Below are 22962 nucleotides of genomic sequence, written 5' to 3' on the forward strand. Positions count from 1 at the left end.
CCATATCAATCATAATGCACAAGCCTTGTATTCTGCTGTTATCTCGTTGACAGCACACAGTAGGCCAGGGACGATTTGTCTCATCCATTACTTTTGGCAGATGGACCACAGGGCAACTGAGCTGACACTAGGGACTGACAAGAGTGGGAGAAACATTCACCATAAACAGTAAAAAAAAAGATAGAAACTTAAAGTTTAGCTTATTAAAGACCAGAGTGAGTTGAGAAACACGTAAAAATTTAGAGACAGACATTGACTTGTATGTGTTCCTTCATTCCTTCCATTGACAAAGAGGTGTGTGTCCTCATCGTCTAAGTAATTTGAGAGGTTTGTCCTGCCCGGCTCTCCTCCATTGCTTCATGCCCCTCAAAAACAGATGCCATGCACTATAATCTAAATGTGGCACTAGGATTATCAACACATTGCTCTTGTCAGCCTTCCTATAGTACTGCTTACAAAAGACTGCCCCGGTGGGCCTTACTCTACTGTGGGAATTTAGGGCCACCTGGTGGTGAAAGCCAGTTAGGACATTGCACCTGTTTGTCACATGGGTTTTTTTGAAACCGCCCTGTGCCAAAAACAGAGCCGTGGGGTGAGGAACGGAACAAGGTGTTCCTGTGCTCAAAACAATCATATGTCAAGAGAGTCAATTAGCAGAAGTGCTGATCCGCAGCTTGTTTACATTTTATTTGATGAGGAGCTTTGTGCGCCTATTTAAAACCCACATATTGCTCTGTCCAATAGTGTATATTTATCAGGAAAAAAATAATTCTAGAATAGCTTGTATGGCTCTAATAAGACGCTTGAAACGATGCTATTTCAGCCCATGCTGACTCGACACGTCACACATTTCTTGCTGATTTTCCAAAACATAAATCCCTTATTTTTAGTGATGGGACAGTTAATACCGGGGCTCCGATGCTCCGAAGCAGTTATCAAAGCACTGTTATATCACATACTGTACCGACGCTTCTATCGAAATGACAATACCACGCGATTGATGACTTTTGAAGCTTCGAACGTCATGCAGTATCCAGCTGGTTTGAAAAAAATGGCGCTTCGCATACCCCTTGTGTTTGACTTTACATTAACTTGGTTGTGTGTGTATACTTGTATGGGATTTAGTAGAATAGTTGAGTATAGTAGAGTCATCAACTGTAATGCACGTCACACCTGTTACATTTAATCATGTTGTATAGCTGGGGTCTCAGAGACCCCGAACAGCTCACCCAATATATATATATATATAAAAATACGTCAATTATTAAAATGACCACATACTTATATATATTTTTTAAATTATTGATCAATATGTGAATCCGCTGACCAGACTACACGACACGAATGGTGTTCTCATTGGCACAAATTAAATCAGATGACATTAGATCAGATTAGAACGGTATTGATCCAAGACTGATCGGACTTCCGAAGCCTTGTTTGGTCACGTGCTTTTTCAAACGTTCCTCTGCCCCACGATGATTTCACCAGATGTCGCTAACGCACATTGTGTTAAAAGCTTCGAATAATGAACCGTTTTTCGACAATTTGATGAAAGCCTCGGGTTCCCCATCACTACGTATTTTCTTAAAATTAAAGCTATAGTGAAGCACTTACAATGGAAGTGAATCATGGACGTAATTTCAGTTACATTAATTCTTATGCTAAACATTGCATGGTATTTGATTTGTAAAGCTGTTCATTTACAAAAAAATAAAAATACCTTTTTCCCCTCCCCAATGTTCTTCAGCAGCAGTCCTTAAGCTCCATGGGCCCCAATTGTGCAAAGCAACATTCGAACACCCCACAGACGGCAAACAATAATTCTGGTACTTCTATAAAACTTCTCATTTTAAACTTAAACTAATCGCGACTCCAGAAATACAGTACACAAAAACAACGACTGACAGAACAATATAATAGAAATAAAGACAGCACATTCTATATCCTTGTCATTTTATTATTAGTCATCTTGCAGTACCCTGGCTGAAAACCAGTTCTAGGTCCATGAACACTGGAAGGAGGTCATAAGGTGTGAAGCCTTCTTGTGCTTGCATTATAAAACTTAATCTTCCATGAAAATCAAAGCTTATGTAGGCTATAGCGTATTTGCAAGTATTAGGCTGATACGGTTACAATCATGTATTGGAATGCAGTGTACACAATGTTTAATAAACAAAACAGAAGAACATAAGTCAGATGTAAGTTTTAAGAATTAACACATTTTAATGGTTAATACAATCAATATTTACAAAAGTTCTCAAAGTATATCACACATGTGTTGTAGCTCTGAGTGCACTTGTGTAGATTTACATTCAAGCATTTACCACAGCATGTACAGTTACCCAGCAGTGATGAGCAGGCAGCCATGCGGCTTTGTCCCAAGGCTCTGGGTGGGTTGCACAGACAGCTGAGATCCACCGAGGAGGATTAGCAACCTGTAAAAGTCTCTGAAAACACACATGCATCCGTTGGCAGAACAATGCATGCACACTTCTCAGCAATTACAATGCGACAGCACGTTACTGCAACGCTCTTACACCGCGTACACAAAGGGTGGAGCGGGTTTACCTGCTGGCCACGTGATGGTGGCCGTACTGGGGGCGTGGTGTACACGTCATCGCGCAGCTGTGACGCAGAGCGTTCCGCCTCCCTGAGTTGGAGTCTGCGCAATGCTGTGAGAACAAGGAGAGCCGACAAATGAAACCACATTCAACTCGTAACATGCAACTCAAAAAGAATCGTGTCGAACGCCTGGGCTTTCATAAAACATTGTTTTATACGATTACACATTTACAGAGCTAACAATAAAAGCACTGGCATTTTCACGCACATGTTACTGTCTATGGCTTCACAGCTGCCCGGTCGTCTCGTTCCGACGAAATCCGAGTCAGGTTTCGGAAACACGTCAGATTTCATTCCTGAAGAACACGTTCTCGAAGTCTCTCTGTTGGAAGTCCAAAGATCTGTCGTAATCATAGTCCGACACTGAGAAAACGCTCTCATCAAATGGGACATCACTCTGCATTGAGAAATCGTGGCTTACGTCACATGCCTCCATTGAAACGTCTAATCGGTCAGCATACACCAGGTCCATTAAATATTGCGTTGTGTTTCTTGGTGCCATGGCTACCCATGCACTATAATCTAAATGTGGCACTAGGATTATCAACACATTGCTCTTGTCAGCCTTCCTATAGTACTGCTTACAAAAGACTGCCCCGGTGGGCCTTACTCTACTGTGGGAATTTAGGGCCACCTGGTGGTGAAAGCCAGTTAGGACATTGCACCTGTTTGTCACATGGGTTTTTTTGAAACCGCCCTGTGCCAAAAACAGAGCCGTGGGGTGAGGAACGGAACAAGGTGTTCCTGTGCTCAAAACAATCATATGTCAAGAGAGTCAATTAGCAGAAGTGCTGATCCGCAGCTTGTTTACATTTTATTTGATGAGGAGCTTTGTGCGCCTATTTAAAACCCACATATTGCTCTGTCCAATAGTGTATATTTATCAGGAAAAAAATAATTCTAGAATAGCTTGTATGGCTCTAATAAGACGCTTGAAACGATGCTATTTCAGCCCATGCTGACTCGACACGTCACACATTTCTTGCTGATTTTCCAAAACATAAATCCCTTATTTTTAGTGATGGGACAGTTAATACCGGGGCTCCGATGCTCCGAAGCAGTTATCAAAGCACTGTTATATCACATACTGTACCGACGCTTCTATCGAAATGACAATACCACGCGATTGATGACTTTTGAAGCTTCGAACGTCATGCAGTATCCAGCTGGTTTGAAAAAAATGGCGCTTCGCATACCCCTTGTGTTTGACTTTACATTAACTTGGTTGTGTGTGTATACTTGTATGGGATTTAGTAGAATAGTTGAGTATAGTAGAGTCATCAACTGTAATGCACGTCACACCTGTTACATTTAATCATGTTGTATAGCTGGGGTCTCAGAGACCCCGAACAGCTCACCCAATATATATATATATATAAAAATACGTCAATTATTAAAATGACCACATACTTATATATATTTTTTAAATTATTGATCAATATGTGAATCCGCTGACCAGACTACACGACACGAATGGTGTTCTCATTGGCACAAATTAAATCAGATGACATTAGATCAGATTAGAACGGTATTGATCCAAGACTGATCGGACTTCCGAAGCCTTGTTTGGTCACGTGCTTTTTCAAACGTTCCTCTGCCCCACGATGATTTCACCAGATGTCGCTAACGCACATTGTGTTAAAAGCTTCGAATAATGAACCGTTTTTCGACAATTTGATGAAAGCCTCGGGTTCCCCATCACTACGTATTTTCTTAAAATTAAAGCTATAGTGAAGCACTTACAATGGAAGTGAATCATGGTCGTAATTTCAGTTACATTAATTCTTATGCTAAACCTTGCATGGTATTTGATTTGTAAAGCTGTTCATTTACAAAAAAATAAAAATACCTTTTTCCCCTCCCCAATGTTCTTCAGCAGCAGTCCTTAAGCTCCATGGGCCCCAATTGTGCAAAGCAACATTCGAACACCCCACAGACGGCAAACAATAATTCTGGTACTTCTATAAAACTTCTCATTTTAAACTTAAACTAATCGCGACTCCAGAAATACAGTACACAAAAACAACGACTGACAGAACAATATAATAGAAATAAAGACAGCACATTCTATATCCTTGTCATTTTATTATTAGTCATCTTGCAGTACCCTGGCTGAAAACCAGTTCTAGGTCCATGAACACTGGAAGGAGGTCATAAGGTGTGAAGCCTTCTTGTGCTTGCATTATAAAACTTAATCTTCCATGAAAATCAAAGCTTATGTAGGCTATAGCGTATTTGCAAGTATTAGGCTGATACGGTTACAATCATGTATTGGAATGCAGTGTACACAATGTTTAATAAACAAAACAGAAGAACATAAGTCAGATGTAAGTTAAGAATTAACAAATTTTAATGGTTAATACAATCAATATTTACAAAAGTTCTCAAAGTATATCACACATGTGTTGTAGCTCTGAGTGCACTTGTGTAGATTTACATTCAAGCATTTACCACAGCATGTACAGTTACCCAGCAGTGATGAGCAGGCAGCCATGCGGCTTTGTCCCAAGGCTCTGGGTGGGTTGCACAGACAGCTGAGATCCACCGAGGAGGATTAGCAACCTGTAAAAGTCTCTGAAAACACACATGCATCCGTTGGCAGAACAATGCATGCACACTTCTCAGCAATTACAATGCGACAGCACGTTACTGCAACGCTCTTACACCGCGTACACAAAGGGTGGAGCGGGTTTACCTGCTGGCCACGTGATGGTGGCCGTACTGGGGGCGTGGTGTACACGTCATCGCGCAGCTGTGACGCAGAGCGTTCCGCCTCCCTGAGTTGGAGTCTGCGCAATGCTGTGAGAACAAGGAGAGCCGACAAATGAAACCACATTCAACTCGTAACATGCAACTCAAAAAGAATCGTGTCGAACGCCTGGGCTTTCATAAAACATTGTTTTATACGATTACACATTTACAGAGCTAACAATAAAAGCACTGGCATTTTCACGCACATGTTACTGTCTATGGCTTCACAGCTGCCCGGTCGTCTCGTTCCGACGAAATCCGAGTCAGGTTTCGGAAACACGTCAGATTTCATTCCTGAAGAACACGTTCTCGAAGTCTCTCTGTTGGAAGTCCAAAGATCTGTCGTAATCATAGTCCGACACTGAGAAAACGCTCTCATCAAATGGGACATCACTCTGCATTGAGAAATCGTGGCTTACGTCACATGCCTCCATTGAAACGTCTAATCGGTCAGCATACACCAGGTCCATTAAGAACATAAGTCAGATGTAAGTTTTAAGAATTAACACATTTTAATGGTTAATACAATCAATATTTACAAAAGTTCTCAAAGTATATCACACATGTGTTGTAGCTCTGAGTGCACTTGTGTAGATTTACATTCAAGCATTTACCACAGCATGTACAGTTACCCAGCAGTGATGAGCAGGCAGCCATGCGGCTTTGTCCCAAGGCTCTGGGTGGGTTGCACAGACAGCTGAGATCCACCGAGGAGGATTAGCAACCTGTAAAAGTCTCTGAAAACACACATGCATCCGTTGGCAGAACAATGCATGCACACTTCTCAGCAATTACAATGCGACAGCACGTTACTGCAACGCTCTTACACCGCGTACACAAAGGGTGGAGCGGGTTTACCTGCTGGCCACGTGATGGTGGCCGTACTGGGGGCGTGGTGTACACGTCATCGCGCAGCTGTGACGCAGAGCGTTCCGCCTCCCTGAGTTGGAGTCTGCGCAATGCTGTGAGAACAAGGAGAGCCGACAAATGAAACCACATTCAACTCGTAACATGCAACTCAAAAAGAATCGTGTCGAACGCCTGGGCTTTCATAAAACATTGTTTTATACGATTACACATTTACAGAGCTAACAATAAAAGCACTGGCATTTTCACGCACATGTTACTGTCTATGGCTTCACAGCTGCCCGGTCGTCTCGTTCCGACGAAATCCGAGTCAGGTTTCGGAAACACGTCAGATTTCATTCCTGAAGAACACGTTCTCGAAGTCTCTCTGTTGGAAGTCCAAAGATCTGTCGTAATCATAGTCCGACACTGAGAAAACGCTCTCATCAAATGGGACATCACTCTGCATTGAGAAATCGTGGCTTACGTCACATGCCTCCATTGAAACGTCTAATCGGTCAGCATACACCAGGTCCATTAAATATTGCGTTGTGTTTCTTGGTGCCATGGCTACTGTTAGGTAACTTTGATTCCCCGTAGCTGTACTGTCGACACGGTCCGGACTCAGCTGCGGTCTCGCCGACCAGACACGGACCCTTCGCCTCCTTTCGCCCATATTTGCGCGCAGGAATGTCCTCCTCTTTGGTTTTGACCACTTTTTCTTGTGAACAGGCGCGGTCTTGATGTCCTTCTGGTAGTTTCCTTTCATTGTCGTGATTTCAAGACACATTACCAAGAAGAAAAAAATAGTCTTTGTGTGTCCAAAAGTAAAAGATGTATAAAAGTATCACCTAGTGGTTAAAATAGAACAAAGAAAGCTTTTAAGCCCTTAAAAAAAAACGTCCACAAAAGACGCGAGTTTTGACTGCTTACTCTTCAACGACCGAAAGCTAAACGTGGCTAACGAACGTGTGTCTCGCGTACTTAAGGAACTTGCGGAAGTGACGTTTTCCGCTTCCAGCGAATCAGCTTTCACCTCCTCTTATTCGGCGTTGTTGCGACCATAGAAATAAACACACTGTGCCCCGTTAGCAACTGTTGGTCCTTTTTTAGCAAAACATTGCAACATAATTAAACATGAAGAAAAGCCATCGGGAACTTTAGAAACAAACTTACAAAAAAGTACAAACAAACCAGCACCATTTTACATGTTAATAGGTCTAGATTACTGAATAGTTTTATCTATACGTTTTATTATAACATCCGTGAGTCCACCACATTGAAAAGGTCAATATCTGCTAGTAAGTCACGAATTGTTTATTTACAGATTAAAATGATTTGGTTTGACATAAACATTAGACAATTCTGCATATTGCAGATGATATAAAACTCCACAATGACATTAGTAAACCATTTGTAAATTAAATTGATGGTCATAAAGCACAGCCTGACAAACTTAAGGGGCCGTTCACACAGAACACAATTCTGTATTTCACCGCGCTGGTTTTCCATTGTTTTTCTATGTAAACATGCTAGTCGGACATGTTAGACCGTTTGACCTTTTGCAGCATCTCTAAAAAGGCCTTATATGCCATTAACATTTAAAACTGTGAGATAACCTTGTATCAACTGAGATAATTTGTTCTGTGTTCATAATTCACATTAGGTTAGCCAGTCTGATTTGTTCAGCTAAGTCAGTAACTTTAGGGAGATAGTCAATTTAACCATAATATTTCTCCACTCTGCTCTTTCTGCCAAGAGGAAGAAGAATCAATTTCACATTTATTATATTTCTGTTATTACTCTAAACAATTCTGGCTTCAAATATCAGCTTCCCTATTTCTTGTGTTCCACCAGCTCTGTGGTATTTCTATCAGTAAGGTTTTCCATTCTGATATTTCTGACAATAAGGAGTTATATGATGTCTTAAACTTTATTGTATGATGGGTAAATACCATATCCACAAAGATACCTTAAATTTAAACCCAGCTGCAAAATATTTGCTTCTGACCTACATTTATTATTGTCATCACTTCAAAAAGTCTCCACTAATAAAGTCTGCCTGAAGACATCTCTTATTATAGAAAGTTTTTAAGTAAATTATAATTTGTACACACACACACATATATATATATATATTCCCTCTCTTCTCTGTATTCCCCCATATGTTCTATGTTCTGTATTATTTGTTACTTTTGTATTGCATTATATTTCTGCAGTAAAAAAGGGGAGATAAAAACAAAAATCCATCTTTTTGTAGTAAACTCAAACTAAAGTTGTCTACAAAATGCGTTGTGGAAAACATCTAGAAGAACATCACCCAAACATGTAATTATCCTACGAATTTGTTTCCCAAACAAATTAAGTTTATTTAGTGCACTAAGTGCCTTTTTGACCGCTCCAAAATGTCGGTGCTCCCAGACCACGTAAGAATGAACCTGCCTCTTGAATCTCTCTGCTGCCATCTTTGTATTGGAGAGATTTATGAAAAATAAATACATTTATTTGTCAAATTAAACTTTATATGCATCCATCTTTTCTTCACCCATATGTGTGAGGTGTGTTGTTCTTTTGACTCTAAATACAAAGACATTCTTTAACTAAGCAAAGTGACTTTTCTGTATCGAAGGGTGTATTTGCATTACTGCACCTCCATTTTCAGTAGGCTACAGCACCGCCAGCAGTTTTAGTCCAGCCGATCTAGGCCGACAGTTTCGGGACTCGAGTTTGTAAACATGACAAGTGACAATGTAAAAATGAAAGAGAGCAGGTCTTATCTTAGTGAGTATCGAGCTCATCATGCTTCTTTTTGTCGATTCTAATTGTGCTTTATATGAGACATACGTGCAACATCTGATCTCGAGTAGACATATGGTTTGAGACCACGACAGCTGACACAAAACGGGATGCTTTTCACGTTCCTAGTTATGGAATGGTTGTGTTTATGGCTTAATTTATAGACACATGTGGTGCTTTTACACGGGGCACCCAGTTTTCCTCTGTTGTACTCTATTACTGGTATAGAGTAAATACTAGAAATCAAAGTTCTTGGAGTATTAATTTGTAGTCTTATTTTTCTTTTAGACACACATAACGATTCAGAAAGGCCACTCACTGCCCCCCTTACATCAATGCACGACGTGCTGCAGCGGTTTCCACTGCCCCTTTTGCTCTGAGAGTGTATTTAAATCTACCAGAAATGACAAATTAAAACTGCACGACAAGACATTTTAACAGGGCCGTTTTCTACGAGAGTGCGTACATCTACAGTGTGTTGTTTTGAATATAGAAATATACAGGCTTTGTTACGCAATATTTTCATAACTATACAATTTTTCATGCTGTAGGTTTCTCCGTTCACAGATGTGGATTTGACTGTCGACCATCACTACATTATCATTGCCCCTACTGCAAAACTACAGTTTTACGAAGAAACGATTTTGAAAGTCATTTAATTGTTTGTAAAGAAGCACATCCTGAGAGGTAGAATACGAACGCTTTCGTTGGATTATAGGCTTTAATAATAAAGTTTTTTAATTTCAAATAATGCGGTACGATGTGAAACAAATGTGTATGTTTCTGTATCAATTACACATTTTTAAAGATTTACGCTAACATATACATTTCTAATAACAAATTAATGTTTAAGACAATCTTTATACACTACTTTTCCCTGACTTTTTTTTTTACATTGTGATATAACAGCAGTCCAGTAGATGGCGGTATGTGCACTCGAACCGCCATGAATCAACGGCAGAAGAAATGAACGTAAACCCTCCATTTTCTCTTCTAGTGCCCTTCGCTTGTGCACTAGCGCCATGAGTAGCGCACTTGATGACTCAAAGACAACAGACGCAAGTATGGACCACGAACTTTACACTGTACAGAGTCCCTCGGAGGACATTAAGGATGGCCCAGATCATGCAGAATTCATTTATAAAAGTGAGTAGCAATTAACTTTATGCATTTAAAGTCCCAATGCATTTCATTAACTGTCCCATTTTAGCATTGAGCTGGTCACGTAAATGGGATGCATGCATTATACAAATCACGTGTCCTACCGTTATTGACATCTGCATGTGTGTTTCTGTGTGTGCGCTTCAAGTGTCAAATGAAGAATTTGTTAAATTCGTGAAGTTGCGTGTGACCAACGACTCACTTTTCACTGGAAAGAGAAATTCTTCAACTCTGGCTTATAGGTAAACCATTCACCACCAGCAGACAGTTACACATGCATACTCACACATTCAAGTCTTTGCACCAATAAAGAAGTATACAGTAGATGCTTATGCCAACAACCTGCAGCAGTTAGTGTGTAAAGTCTGCATATCTTTGTACCATAGGGCCATCTTGAAAGAGCTGGGTCTGCAAAGGGAAATTTCTGCCAGCCAGGCCAGGAGGAAATGGGAAAACCTTAAGATGAAGTATAAGGTATGCTAATGCCATGTTATGAGTGTTCAGTAGTTCTAATTTCTGTAATAATAGATATTAATACTAATATGTATTATTTAATATACATTTCATAATATATACATATACATAGTGTATATATATGTGTGTTAAATTTTAAATTTCATATTTTCATGAATGTATTATATGCATAAACATCATTATTTAAAATTACACAAATTTAACTACATTACATTTTAATATTACACATCAGAATGTAATAATGTATATATAATTAAAATATATGAAAAAATTATATAAAATATAATTTAAAATATATAAAAAGATACATATAATTTATTTAAAAAGTATGGTGCATGAATGCATTATACATACGCATTACTTTAATTAAAATTACGCAAATGAACTAAATGCCATTTAATGAATATAAACATTAAATGCCATTATATATTAATATTATGATTATTTACATTACATAATTATGAACATCATACTGTGTCGTTACACAAACCTAATCTGCAGGATCTTGCACTCTGCTTGCTCACCACTCGTAAACTGTTTGTGTCTGTGTACCTTGCGTGTATCAGGAAATGAAGAATCCCCCACCTGGCGTCTCGGTGAATCCCACTAACTGGCCGTGGTTCTCCCTTATGGACGACGCCATGGAAGGTAGACTCGCAGGAAGTGAAGTCACCCTAGACACTTCTACTGTGGGCGACGACAGCGAGTATCGCCCGAACAACACCACACGCCGGAGAAGCAAGCGAGCGCGTGATCTGGACAGAAGCGAGGTCGAGCTGTTCGTCGAAGAGGATGACATGATGTCTGAAGAAATGGGGCGAGACAGGGTAGAGCTCGACAGAGACAGGGATGAGATGGAGCACGAAAGGGCTATCCTAGAGAGCGACAAAGCCGCTATTGAATACGAGAGGATGGTCCTGGAGCGGGAGAAGATGGTTTTAGATCGAGAAAGAGCAGGAGTAGAACGAGAAATCGCAGCATTGGACCGAGACAGGGCCTCTCTGGAGAGAGACAAGGCCGCTGTGGAGAGAGACAGGGCCTCTGTGGAGTACATCCGAGCTCAGCTGGAAAAGGAAAGAGCGATTCTTGACAGAGAAAGGGCAAAGCTTGAACGAGAGCGAGCCATTCTAGAGCAGCAGCGTGGGACGGAAAAAGGGAAGCAGACGGCTAATCTGAACGATAGTACAGAAGGAACTGATACCTCGATTCCCTTAGTGATGGAACCGGCTTCCTTAGAGAGGAGGCAGAAATTCCTCAACCTGTTTGAAAAGCTCATCGAGAACTTCTAAAATGGAACTAACTGTTCTGAATGGGACCCATTATGTATATGTTATTTTTTTGTACACCTTCTGTTTGAAGTAAAACTGTTTTCTGTTGCCAGAAGTGGATTGTGCTGTGTTACAGTGATTGGTTTTGTAATGTTAATAGCTATGCTTGTTTAAGTGAGCGATAAGTGTTGCTTTCATGCCTTTGAAGACTTTACAAGTGAACAATGAAAACGTTAAGCCACCTCTGTTTTGGAGAGGTCATCAGAAAACTTTATTCAGGTGTGATTATTTCCATACAAAACACACAATGCTGAGCTAATATTTAACCCCCATTCCCCCCAATCATTCTCAAATCCCTCAGCCAATACAATTCTGAAATGTTCATTTTGAAGGTCATTGGTCATAACAACAGCTTGAATTGTGATATACCAAAATATTGCAATTCTTGTAAAAAAAAAAAAAACAGCTTATATATTTATATTACAGTACAGACTTTACAACAAATTCATTGTTAGAATGCTTCTTTTATTGCATTAGTCAAATTTACCTTTCAAAAAGTTCATTGAGCGCCAGCTTCAATTAGTTTATGTTAATTATGATAAACATTTGTTAAATTCTATATGAATATTAACAATATTTAATTTACAAAACAAACATATTTAAACAATTTGGGCTGGCTTTTGCAGCTAACCCCAGACAGGCAACCAGTACAGCACACAAAAGAGGGTTTTTGTGCGGTTTTGTTCATATTTGCACTTGTAAATTAATGACATCTCGTTTTCCTCAAAGGTTCATTAGTATTTGATAAATAAAAAATGTTCAGAGTTATCCATTGTTCTGTTTCTCTAAATGAGATTGTTTATGAGGCTAGACACGTATCTGTGTTTGAGACGTCATAAATCCAGAAATTATTAGAAACCTACATTATGAAAAGTATGTACTGGGTCAAAAGGTAGAAACACAAGCAGCGTAGAGTTGGAGGTGTCCACCAGAACTCCTGTGAGAGTGTGAGATTATGTATTTATGCCAACCTCCTTTACAGACAGCCATTCATATCCAAGTGTTTGCTTGAGCCCAAAGTAAAAAAAAAAAAGAGAGAGAGAGGTACGCACAGAGGAGTTTTGATGCATGTGCATACGTGTGAGTTTTGTACGCGTGCATTTGAGTGTGCGTTTTTCCAGCTTAAATAAGGGCACCAACAGGGATACGTGGCAAACATATGTAGGCCTGTGGGGTTCTGCTGAGGTTGATGGGATTACCGTCCAGGCGAACATCCTCAAGAGCGTTGCGGATGTAATTCAAGTCATGCGGATTGCAGAAGGTGTCCTCGTGCATCATTTGGATATTGTTATTCTAAATGATAAAACGGAGAATGTTTTCAATGTAGCATCCAGCTACACACGTCCATGTTAAATAATTCCTTTAAATGTTTAAATTTGTGAGATACTTAATTTTACTTCAGCAAAGATGTCAGTGTTCATTAAAGAGCACTATGCAGACCACCAGAAAGATTTTTAAATTTAAACTAGCTCCTTTAAATTAAAATCTATTAATGTTTCAGTTAGGTGGCAAGTAGCATAAATGTCCACAAGGTGGCACTAGTGAGGTGGGAGTACAGGTACCTGTAGGTGCAGAGAGCGCAGACTGTCAGGCAAAGGAACTGGGATGTGGTCTATGTTGTTGTCTGTCAAATAAAGGTAAAGTAGCCCTGGCATGTCCTGGAAACAGAAATCATGAGCTGATGACAATCCTGCCAAACAAAATTATCTAAGGTATACTCAACACATCTACTTATGATTAATAGCAGCAATTTCCCATAGAAAGTGGATGCTTTTCTGCTGTCTGGTTTTTCTCTAATTTAAATGAACTGTAAGTTGTTCTCTCGGGTCTGCTTGCACAACAGTAGGCTATCACAGGATCAAGGAAGACTATGCAAGGAAAGCTCAGAAAATAATGGGCAAAGGTAGGCTAATGCTTTGTTATTAAACTCCACAGTTTTTATTCTTACTGCTTTTCCTACCTTGAAAGCTTCTCTCTGAATGCCAGTGCTGCCCAGCTGGTTGTGAGAGGCATCAATAAGGGTCATAGAGGGTGGCAGAGCAGGAAGTTGTCTAATACTATTCTCTCGTAATATCAACTCCTCCAGAGCAGGAAGGCCAAAGAAAGCATCATCATCAATCCTGGAAATGCCATTGCTAGTCAGATCGATCCTATTTAATTTATCTTTATGACAGCAAAAGACAAAAAGACCATTCAGTGAAGTTCATGAAAAAATCTAATTCATATTTTTCATCAAGCTAAAGCTATCAAATATCGATTAAGCTAACAGATCTGGTAATGAATGTTATTAGACAACCTGCTGTCTATATGAACTCTAGGCTTCAAGTCAACAGGAATTGCAACCCATTTTCAACATTACTTCTGTAATGTGATTTATTTCTGAATGAAACCAGATATTCAGCTAGAAAAAAAATGTAGGGCAGTGCTTGATTTGATAATTTTTTGCCAATTTTGAATTCATACTGACTTGAATTTAACTGACATGATTAAAACTTTGACTGTCCCTTTGATTAAACACATACTCAGGTTGGCGAAGTCAGACTTGCTGATCCTAGCAATTTTGTTGTAGCGGGCATAGAAATGAGTGGTTTCTTTGGAGAGAGGAGGAACACGGTCCAACTTAAGGTCATCACAGTACACAGATCCAACCAGGCAGGTGCAGAGCATACAGGTGGCCATACCTTACCACCAAATTAAGAGGTGGCATTCAGAAGACAAACACAAATACACATTAAAACACAGAAACTGTACTGATGCATATGCCAGCGACCACCTGTTTTGAGACATGAGGCAAACAGTTTTTGCACTTTTGTATCATATTGTTAAGAGACTACAAAAGTCACATGAACATGTGCTGCTGCATACAGTACGGCAAAGGTGTCTAGTCCTTCTCACGGAGGGCCACTTTAGTGCAGAGTTTAGCTCCATTATCCAACTAAACACACCTGAACTGATCAAGGTCCTCAGGGGGACGAAAAAACATTCAGGCAGGTGTGTTTGAGCTTAATTCTGCAGGAATTTGTGGCCTTCTAGGAGCAGGATTGGACACCCCCGCAGAATATTGCAGAACAGAACTTCATAGTGATATGTAGGTATCTATGGTAGCAACATAACTTAATTAGATAACACACTGAACAGGTCTTAAAACCACTGAGGATACATATTATGGAATCATCTTAATTGCCTTAAGAATGGTTAAACACAAGTGAAATACTGACCTGTTGTATCTGTGTCAATATCTTTGTCAATATCACGTACCCCTGACCCTATATCACCCCCAGTCCCCTCCAAGGGAGTGGTCGGGGTAGTTAGGAGTATCTCCTCCTCTTGTTAAACACAACAACATGAAGGTGTTAGGAGACAGATTAGCACATGGACAGATGAACAATGGAACAGGACAGGCAGTGAGTAATACTGACACTGAGAAGTTATAATGATTATTATTGTTATAATGCACACCAAAGCAAATGAATACACATTTAACCATGGTCAGCCAGTTAAATGAAATATATGGGTTTCACACAGGTAATAATATCAGAGGATTGGTATAAAATGCTTAGAGCTTAGAATTGATGGGTGCAACAATAAATTCAATAGTGTTCGTAACTCTTGCTAAGCTTGTCTTAACTATTCTTCTAAGCTATTTTTCAAAAAAAAAAAAAAAAAAAACTCCAGTAAGTTGTAACCAACACTACCAGATTTCTGTCATAAATCTGAGTCATAGAAATGCATGGTATTGATAGGTACTGACCTTCATCTAAGTCAGGTATTAATATTTCAGTGGTGACGTCTGGGGCCTCAGTCACCCCAGACTCTTCTGGGCTCCCAGACTCTCCTGACTCGAAAGTGACCTCGGGCTGTTTAGTCTCCTCGGGGACCCCAGACTCTCCAAACAAATCAAAGTTTCCAGACTTTCCAGGGAACTCAGGCAGCACAGAGATCACAGGCTCTCCAGACACCTCATTCAACCCAGAGATCCCAGACTCTCCAGACACCTCATTCACCCCAGAGATCCCAGACTCTCCAGACACCTCAGGCACCCCGGAGGTCCCAGACTCTCCCGATACGTCTGGCACCCCAGAGAGCCCAGACTCGCCTGACATTTCAGGTACGCCAGAGGCCCCAGGCTCTCCTGAAACCTCTGGAACCCCAGATTCTCCTGACACCTCAGATACCCCAGAGACCCCAGGTTCTCCTGACACCTCAGGTACCCCAGATGCCCCAGACTCTCCTGACAGCTCAGGTACTCCAGAGGCCCCAGGTTCTCCTGATACCTCAAGTACCCCAGAAGCCACAGGCTCTCCAGATATCTCAAGAACCCCAGAGGCTGAAGGCTCTCCTGACAGCTCAGGTAACCCAGAAGCTCCAGACACCCAAGAGATTCCAGACTCCCCAAAATCCCCAGAGGCCTCGTGTGGAATGGTTTCAAGCGTCAAGTGGAGCTCCTCCTCTTGTGAGAGACAAGGTGGGGTGGCAAGAAAGAAATTAGCCTCCTCAACAATAGATGAGAGATAACAGCATGACAGAAATGCTGGCAATGATTACGAGTTACCCATTTTGAATCAACATTTTAACCAATACAAAACCGTTAAATGGTTGTGAATTACCGATCATGATTACTTGCTTAAAAACCCTCAGGAAATCCCTCCCCACTAAGGTCTAACAGGTAGAGACTATAAATTGGACTCCACTTCACCCACAGAAAAACAAATATTGTGCTGAAGTAATCAAGAATCCTCTCAAGCTATACTATCAGAAAAATTTTACAAAAATTGTAAAGGGACATCTAATGTGCACCATTTAAAGGTAGATAAGGTTCAAGATTACTACCCCATTGACAAGCTATTGTACCCCTAAAGGTACAATTTGAACACATTTTTTTCTGACAGTGTAAATATAAAGCAAACCAAGGTCCTGAGTACTGACCTCCACCTGAGATCAATATTATGCCTGAACCAGAAAGCCCAGAGACTCCAGAACCAAGGTCCTCTGACTCCACAGAACCTGATATGTCACCAGAGGCCCCAGAACCTCCAGAGCCCAAAGGCTCTCCAGAACCGGAATCTTTGTCATGAAGTAAGTCTCCAGAGCCCAAGTCACCAGAACCCGAAAAGTCCCCAGAAATCTGAAGGATGTCAATGGGCGTCAGACGAAGCTCCTCCTCTTGTTCAAGACAAGGTTAGGTGTTAGAACAGTTATTAGAATTAGAATTACACTTAGAACCATATGGACTGGTTCAGTAAACACTATGAGTGATGAATTTAATATTATGCACATAAAAAGCAAGTTAAAGAATTATTAAAACACATTTAACCAATCAGATTGCCAGTTAAATGGAACAACAGCATGATGAAATGGTTGGCAGGCTATTCATGACAATTAGTAGTGTGTGCGTCTGTCTATGCATAGTACAGACCTCCCTGTGCACTAGGGCCCATCAGAGTCCCTGACTCCCCAGAGCCTGATGGAATAAGCTGAGGCTTTATGGGTAATTCCTTGTCTTCTCTCCCCTCAACTGTCCGTTCTTCATGCTCCACCTCCTCCTCTTCTTCCTCCTCCAATGAGGCATGATGTGAAGGATCAATATCCTCATCAGGGCTCAAGGTGCCAATCTCTATCTGCAAGAAGAATTTAGGTCAGTACACTATACTCATTTTTGTTATGTTACAAACCCTAACAAGGCCTTTTCAGACTGCCATCATGCGGAGTTTAGCTCCTACCCTGATTAAACACAACTGAACCAGCTAGTTAAAGTCTTGAGGATTACTAGAAACTTCTAGGTAAATTTTTTGGGCAGATTGGAACTAAAATATGTAGGATGTTGTCCCTCCATGACTGGGACTGAACACCCTTGAGCTGTAAATAATTGATTCACACCACATATGATTTAAAAAATATCCCAGATACAAACCATTTATTCATTAGACATCAGTTTGTCCTACTAAAGCATAAGAGTCTTGCAGATACATTAACACATTTGATTGTAACAAAAACTATTTTGAGGTTCAGTAAAAGGTGTGACTCAGCAGATAGCTGTCCCATTGAAAGAGAATAGACTTTTCAATGGGTATCGGCCTATTCATTCAAAGCTTTCAAAGTCAACCTCTTCCTAATAAATGCTAATTGTTGCGAGGTATGAGACAAATTACAGATCATATTGATGTGCTGATTTTTAAATCCATTCTATTCATTTTTCATTTCATGTACTCTGCTAATGTTGTAATGTTGACTACATTTATCAGCAATTTTTGTATTTGATTCCACTACAGTCCAGAGTGGGGAGCTGTGAAACCATTCACTGTCTCATCTGCAAGCAGCTGCTATTCTCCAGAAATGGTCCTTGTGGAACCAAGACATACATGGTAGCAGAAAAATACATATTTCTGCACATTTTCTTTCCAGAGTGTTCAATTAACTCTAGAGGACCCACCTCAGTTGTCTCACATAATGGTCAACTTGAACCTATTAAAACTTTTATTAAAATGCACTACACTATTAATTCTGTCAACAGTCGGGTATTAAGGCAAATGGCCGAAATCTACTTTACTGAGTCCGTAAAACAACAAGCCTTTGAGAGGCCTTGCTTGGAATATGCTTGTTTTTCATACAACAACCTAGCCAAACACACAAAGCCAAAGGCTAAAAGGATGGCCAAAAGAAATCAGCAAAATGTAAAGCAATAAACAGTGCCAATGACTCATTTCAGATACCGGGATGCATGAGAGCTTTCTGGAACCCCTACAAAAATCTATTCTACAGCAGCCCTGTGACTCACAAGCCTGTCAGCATTTTGTTAGTCAAAAAGTACTAACTAACTAACTAACTAACTAAAAGGGTAGACAAAAGTTGATTTTATAAAGTAATGTGCATTGTATAAGTGTTGTGTAAGTTTGAAAGTATTTGTATCTTTCTATTGTGGAAGCAATGCAACAGTTTGTTGCAACTTTTACGCAAAGGGGTCATTAGGTTCAACTGAAAGTTAGTTAGGTCATTAGGTTCAACTGAAACTGATTCTGTCGCTGGTTTGCTGTTGTTGGTTTGAGTTTAACCTAACCTATAACCTGTTATTTTCTTATTTTTACAACAGGTGAACATATTACCAATAGTAGTTAACATAAAAAAAATCGGAACGTTTTGATATCACTATTTTTATCCGATTTCCCAAACATCCACTACTAGATCCAAATGAATTGGCAAATTACAGACCCATTTCAAATATTCCATTTATGTCTAAAATATTAGAGTTGTATCCACTCAATCGTGCTCTTTCCAGCAAAAAATGACATCTCTGAAAAATTTCAGTCAGGATTCAGACCCCATCATAGCACAGAAACTGCGCTCGTTAAAATTACAAATGACTGACTTCTATCTTCTGACCAAAGATGTCTCAATACTAGTTTTACTTGATCTTAATGCTGCGTTCGACACTATAGAACATGACATACTCTTAGATTGACTACAAAATGATACTGGTATTCATGAACAGGCATAGATTAAAGACCTAATTATTTTCCATCTGCCTTTTTGTGTCTACCTTGGGATGCCCACCTCGAGGTACAGTAACTAGAGATTACAGTAGCTCCATCATGGATCCAGACTTCAGATGACCCCACGCCTGTGAAGAGATGACGCTGACCCCTGCTAGGATCTCAGATGACGCCACTTTGAATCAACATGCACAATGGCCAAAATTTCTCTATATTGTAATCATTATGATCACACTTGTAATAATTGCATTAATGAGCTCATTTTTCATGCCTAAAATTAATTAATTCATGTTAGCTAACTGTATGATTCTATTATCTTGAACTGTTCATTTCTGAAATAGACATTACTTGGACAGTCACCTCTGATAACAGATCACTCTAAATTGTAATGTAGACACATTCATTTTCTGTAAAGCTGCTTTGAAACCATGTGTATTGTGAAAAGCGCTATTCAAAAAAATTTGAATTGAATTTGAATTTTCATCATGCTGGGACTGATATGCAATATAGAGAAAAGTATGCATAAAAAATTATCAAACATACATAGATTGTATTGCAACTATATATAAAGGCTTGTATGCCTTCATGCTTTTTGTTGGTCTAGCTTTATGCTTTTTCAGAAACCTCTAGAACAGGTATATTGATAAGTGCAACCTTTAGAGCCCAAGATTCACACTACAGCAGGAGCAACATTTCAGCAGTAACTCGAGTGAGAGTATAATACAAATACACCTGCACATACATTATATGTCCCTGTTCATACATGCATTTACACAGACAAATACAGGCATGTGCCTAAGGAACCTACAAACACTCTTACATGTACAAGCAACTTCAACTTGTAACTCCTCAAAAACAAAGTCTTATGTAAGATACATTTAGTCAGATTATTTACTTTTAGAAGTTGTACCAGAAATCTAAATAAACCACCATTCACAATGAAGCTGCATTTCTTCATAATAATAAAAAAGGTGGTGATGGTGAGGAATGACAAACGTTCCCACACTTTATGAAACATTAATAATATCCTGAAGAGTTGAAAATTAAGAGCCTTACACAAGGAAAATGTGCTGTAACTCACAAGTGTACTTTTGATTGTGGGTTTAACTACATAACATTCACATCAGGATCAAGTTAAGTCTCTTGGCTTCAATGTAATTCTTCTAAAAACCCATCTTGGCTTGTGCCAGTCAAACATAGTTTTAGCCTTTTTTCCATGCTGAAGATGATACATTTCTTCATACCTGCATACTTTAACTTCTGTTTTATCAAACCTCAGTGCAATGGCCAGTTTACAACGACATTCAATAAAGTATGTTAAGAACATTAAGTATAATAATACCAGACATTCCCAAATTAATGTTGTTAACTAAAACATTACTTTAAAATGAAAATTATGTTCTATGTGGATGCTGCTACAAATGTAATTTAGGAAATGAAAACCAAGACAGAAAGTATTGGCAAGATTAGATGCTTTGAGCTACTATCAATGATGTTATTGTGCATCCATCTTAAAATGTCACTTAAGTGAAATAATCTGAGGCACAAGTATGACTAGTGTTGTACAATTGTTGATTATGAGTGAATTTCAGTACAGTAAAAATGCCAGTGTCTGCCGCTCATTACATAAAGGCTGTGCCAGTGGAAAAATTCAGTTGAGAACATTTCACGTTCAACAACATCTGGTCTGTCCATCATACAGATGATATGTCCAAGAAAAGTATTTGTTACATTAAAAAAAGAACGATAAATCAGTTCAACACACTGAACTTTGCTGCACCAGTATGCCTCTGTTCATGAGCAGTTCTTTAAACAACATACAAGGACAATCATAAAAAGGCAATTTACTGAAAATGATGGTTCTTGTGAACTTTCACTTCACCGAGAAGGGACAAATATTAGTATGCATAGCAGAGTACTGTTCTGAAATCAGACAGGATGAGTAAATACAGGCCCACATGCCCTCAGTGACCGACCCTAAAGCACAGCAGCTGGGTTAAAACCAGTTTCTAAATGAAAATCATAAACCAAAGACTGACATAGCTGGATACTATTATCCCCAGGAAAAATTGGATCAGCAGAGCAAATGAAAAGTTGTCACCCTGAAGCAAAACTGCAGAAATACATTCCTGCATGTCAATTAGAACTGAGTCCAATGCTTGAACATTAGCCATCTCAACAGACTGGAGGAAACGAATGGATTTGCAGAAATAGGAATCAGTAATCGAGGTCCAAATATGAATAAGGCTTGATTAAAAAAACACTTAGATGAGACATATATTGGAAAATAGGACTTTTACTTGAAATGAAAGAATTCAGGTACTAATGCAAAACCCATTTATGGAAACTAGGCTGAAAAAAGGGATCATCCCGAAATCCATGACAATGAGAATATTGACATATGACTGCCCATATTAACATATCAAGATAATTGAACCCATTTATGAATTTTGAAACCTTGAAAGACTCTCTCACCTGTGGTTCATCAATTCCATCGTAATAGTCATAGACATCATCACCATCCACATTCAGGTCTAAATCCACATTGTTGTTGTCATAGTTATCTAGTTCTGCTTGTCGGGTGTATCTGCGGGGAGAGGCTGCCACCACACACAGGACCAGGAGTCCCCACATCAACCTCAGCGTTACCATCTTCCTGCTAGACACAGAATCAGATGGATTATTGTCTGGTGAGATCTTAAAATTTTCATGTAGAAGCAGAGTAGTAAACAGTTTGAATGAGATCATTCTTGTGAATGGCTGGTTGGATATAGCTTCATAATCAGTCCACAATATATCAAGCGACATAACCTTATAAAATGTCTTTTATTTTTGATCATTTAAAAAATATAACACACCCCTTGGGAGGTATATGTACATGTTCTAACAAGAGGCATAAGTGTCTTAAAAATCATGGACTTTGGCTCACCATGGCTCACCACAACTTTGTAAGATTGGAGAACACAGTATTCATTACCAGGGTGTAGGCAGCCAGTAATACTGAAATACAAACCTCTAAAGTCCTTAGCTCACTTACAAGAGCCAAGAAGCCACCAACTAACCCAGCAGTCATCTTGAATGCACTCAATGACTGCTTTGTGCGTTAAAGTTGAAAGGTCACAGGTGAGATGCCTGACATCATAAAAGGTTTCTTTTAAAACACAATAATAGCATTTTATTTATTTATTTTTGTATATAGCAAAGGTTGTGAAAAAAGTTTACTTGTAAAATGTTTTTTTCAGTTCTTTAGGTATCTTTGAATAAATGTTTTATATGGTTCCATGAAGAATCCATGGAACATTTCTATTGCACAAAAGGTTATTTATAGTGCAAACAGGTTCTTTACATTATTCAAATATTCTTCACAATAAGAAAAAAAAAAATGTTTGTATAACTGTTCAATAAAAGGTTCTTCGGGAAACCAAAAGTGGTTCTTTTTATACAGCATTGCTGCAAACACCCCCCCCCCCCCTTTGAACTTTTTTTTTTAAGAGTAG

The 22962-nt window shown here is 39.4% G+C and overlaps 2 protein-coding genes and 4 long non-coding RNA genes across 7 annotated transcripts; 2 read left to right on the forward strand and 4 right to left on the reverse strand.

Moving 5' to 3' along the window:
- Window positions 1–2199: 2199 nt before the first annotated feature.
- On the reverse strand, window positions 2200–3116 carry LOC107744888 (uncharacterized). Its single transcript, XR_001640539.1, has 2 exons — window positions 2831–3116; window positions 2200–2672 (listed from the first exon to the last, which is right to left on the reverse strand). It is a non-coding gene; the product is annotated as an uncharacterized LOC107744888 (long non-coding RNA).
- A 1838-nt stretch (window positions 3117–4954) lies between these two features.
- Window positions 4955–5830, reverse strand: LOC107744889 (uncharacterized). Its single transcript, XR_001640540.1, has 2 exons — window positions 5580–5830; window positions 4955–5421 (listed from the first exon to the last, which is right to left on the reverse strand). It is a non-coding gene; the product is annotated as an uncharacterized LOC107744889 (long non-coding RNA).
- On the forward strand, window positions 5765–7026 carry LOC107744890 (uncharacterized). The gene is made up of 2 exons (XR_001640541.1): window positions 5765–5837; window positions 6752–7026. It is a non-coding gene; the product is annotated as an uncharacterized LOC107744890 (long non-coding RNA).
- LOC107744886 (uncharacterized) lies at window positions 5863–6755 on the reverse strand. The gene is made up of 2 exons (XR_001640538.1): window positions 6494–6755; window positions 5863–6335 (listed from the first exon to the last, which is right to left on the reverse strand). It is a non-coding gene; the product is annotated as an uncharacterized LOC107744886 (long non-coding RNA).
- Window positions 7027–8988: 1962 nt separating the features above from the next.
- Window positions 8989–12701, forward strand: LOC107744947 (uncharacterized). 2 transcript variants are annotated; one of them, XM_016558776.1, is made up of 5 exons: window positions 8989–9000; window positions 10013–10161; window positions 10325–10418; window positions 10563–10650; window positions 11217–12701. In XM_016558776.1, exons 2-5 carry the CDS (start codon window positions 10038–10040, stop codon window positions 11937–11939), a joined length of 1029 nt encoding a protein of 342 aa, XP_016414262.1. In that variant the 5' UTR covers window positions 8989–9000; window positions 10013–10037; the 3' UTR covers window positions 11940–12701. The 2 variants fall into 2 exon arrangements, with proteins under 2 accessions (XP_016414262.1, XP_016414261.1); XM_016558775.1 differs by lacking the exon at window positions 8989–9000 and adding an exon at window positions 9639–9702.
- Window positions 12702–12863: 162 nt separating this feature from the next.
- LOC107744933 (fibril-forming collagen alpha chain-like) lies at window positions 12864–22117 on the reverse strand. Its single transcript, XM_016558764.1, has 9 exons — window positions 21941–22117; window positions 17395–17596; window positions 16905–17141; window positions 15730–16428; window positions 15197–15304; window positions 14501–14659; window positions 13939–14141; window positions 13541–13636; window positions 12864–13271 (listed from the first exon to the last, which is right to left on the reverse strand). The coding sequence occupies exons 1-9, from the start codon at window positions 22115–22117 to the stop codon at window positions 13101–13103; spliced, it is 2052 nt and encodes a 683-aa protein (XP_016414250.1). The 3' UTR covers window positions 12864–13100.
- Between the last annotated feature and the right edge of the window lie 845 nt (window positions 22118–22962).

The sequence above is a fragment of the Sinocyclocheilus rhinocerous genome, unplaced genomic scaffold (genome assembly GCF_001515625.1).
Source record: "Sinocyclocheilus rhinocerous isolate Xijiao unplaced genomic scaffold, SAMN03320098_v1.1 scaffold258, whole genome shotgun sequence".
NCBI classification, from domain to species: Eukaryota; Metazoa; Chordata; class Actinopteri; order Cypriniformes; family Cyprinidae; genus Sinocyclocheilus; species Sinocyclocheilus rhinocerous.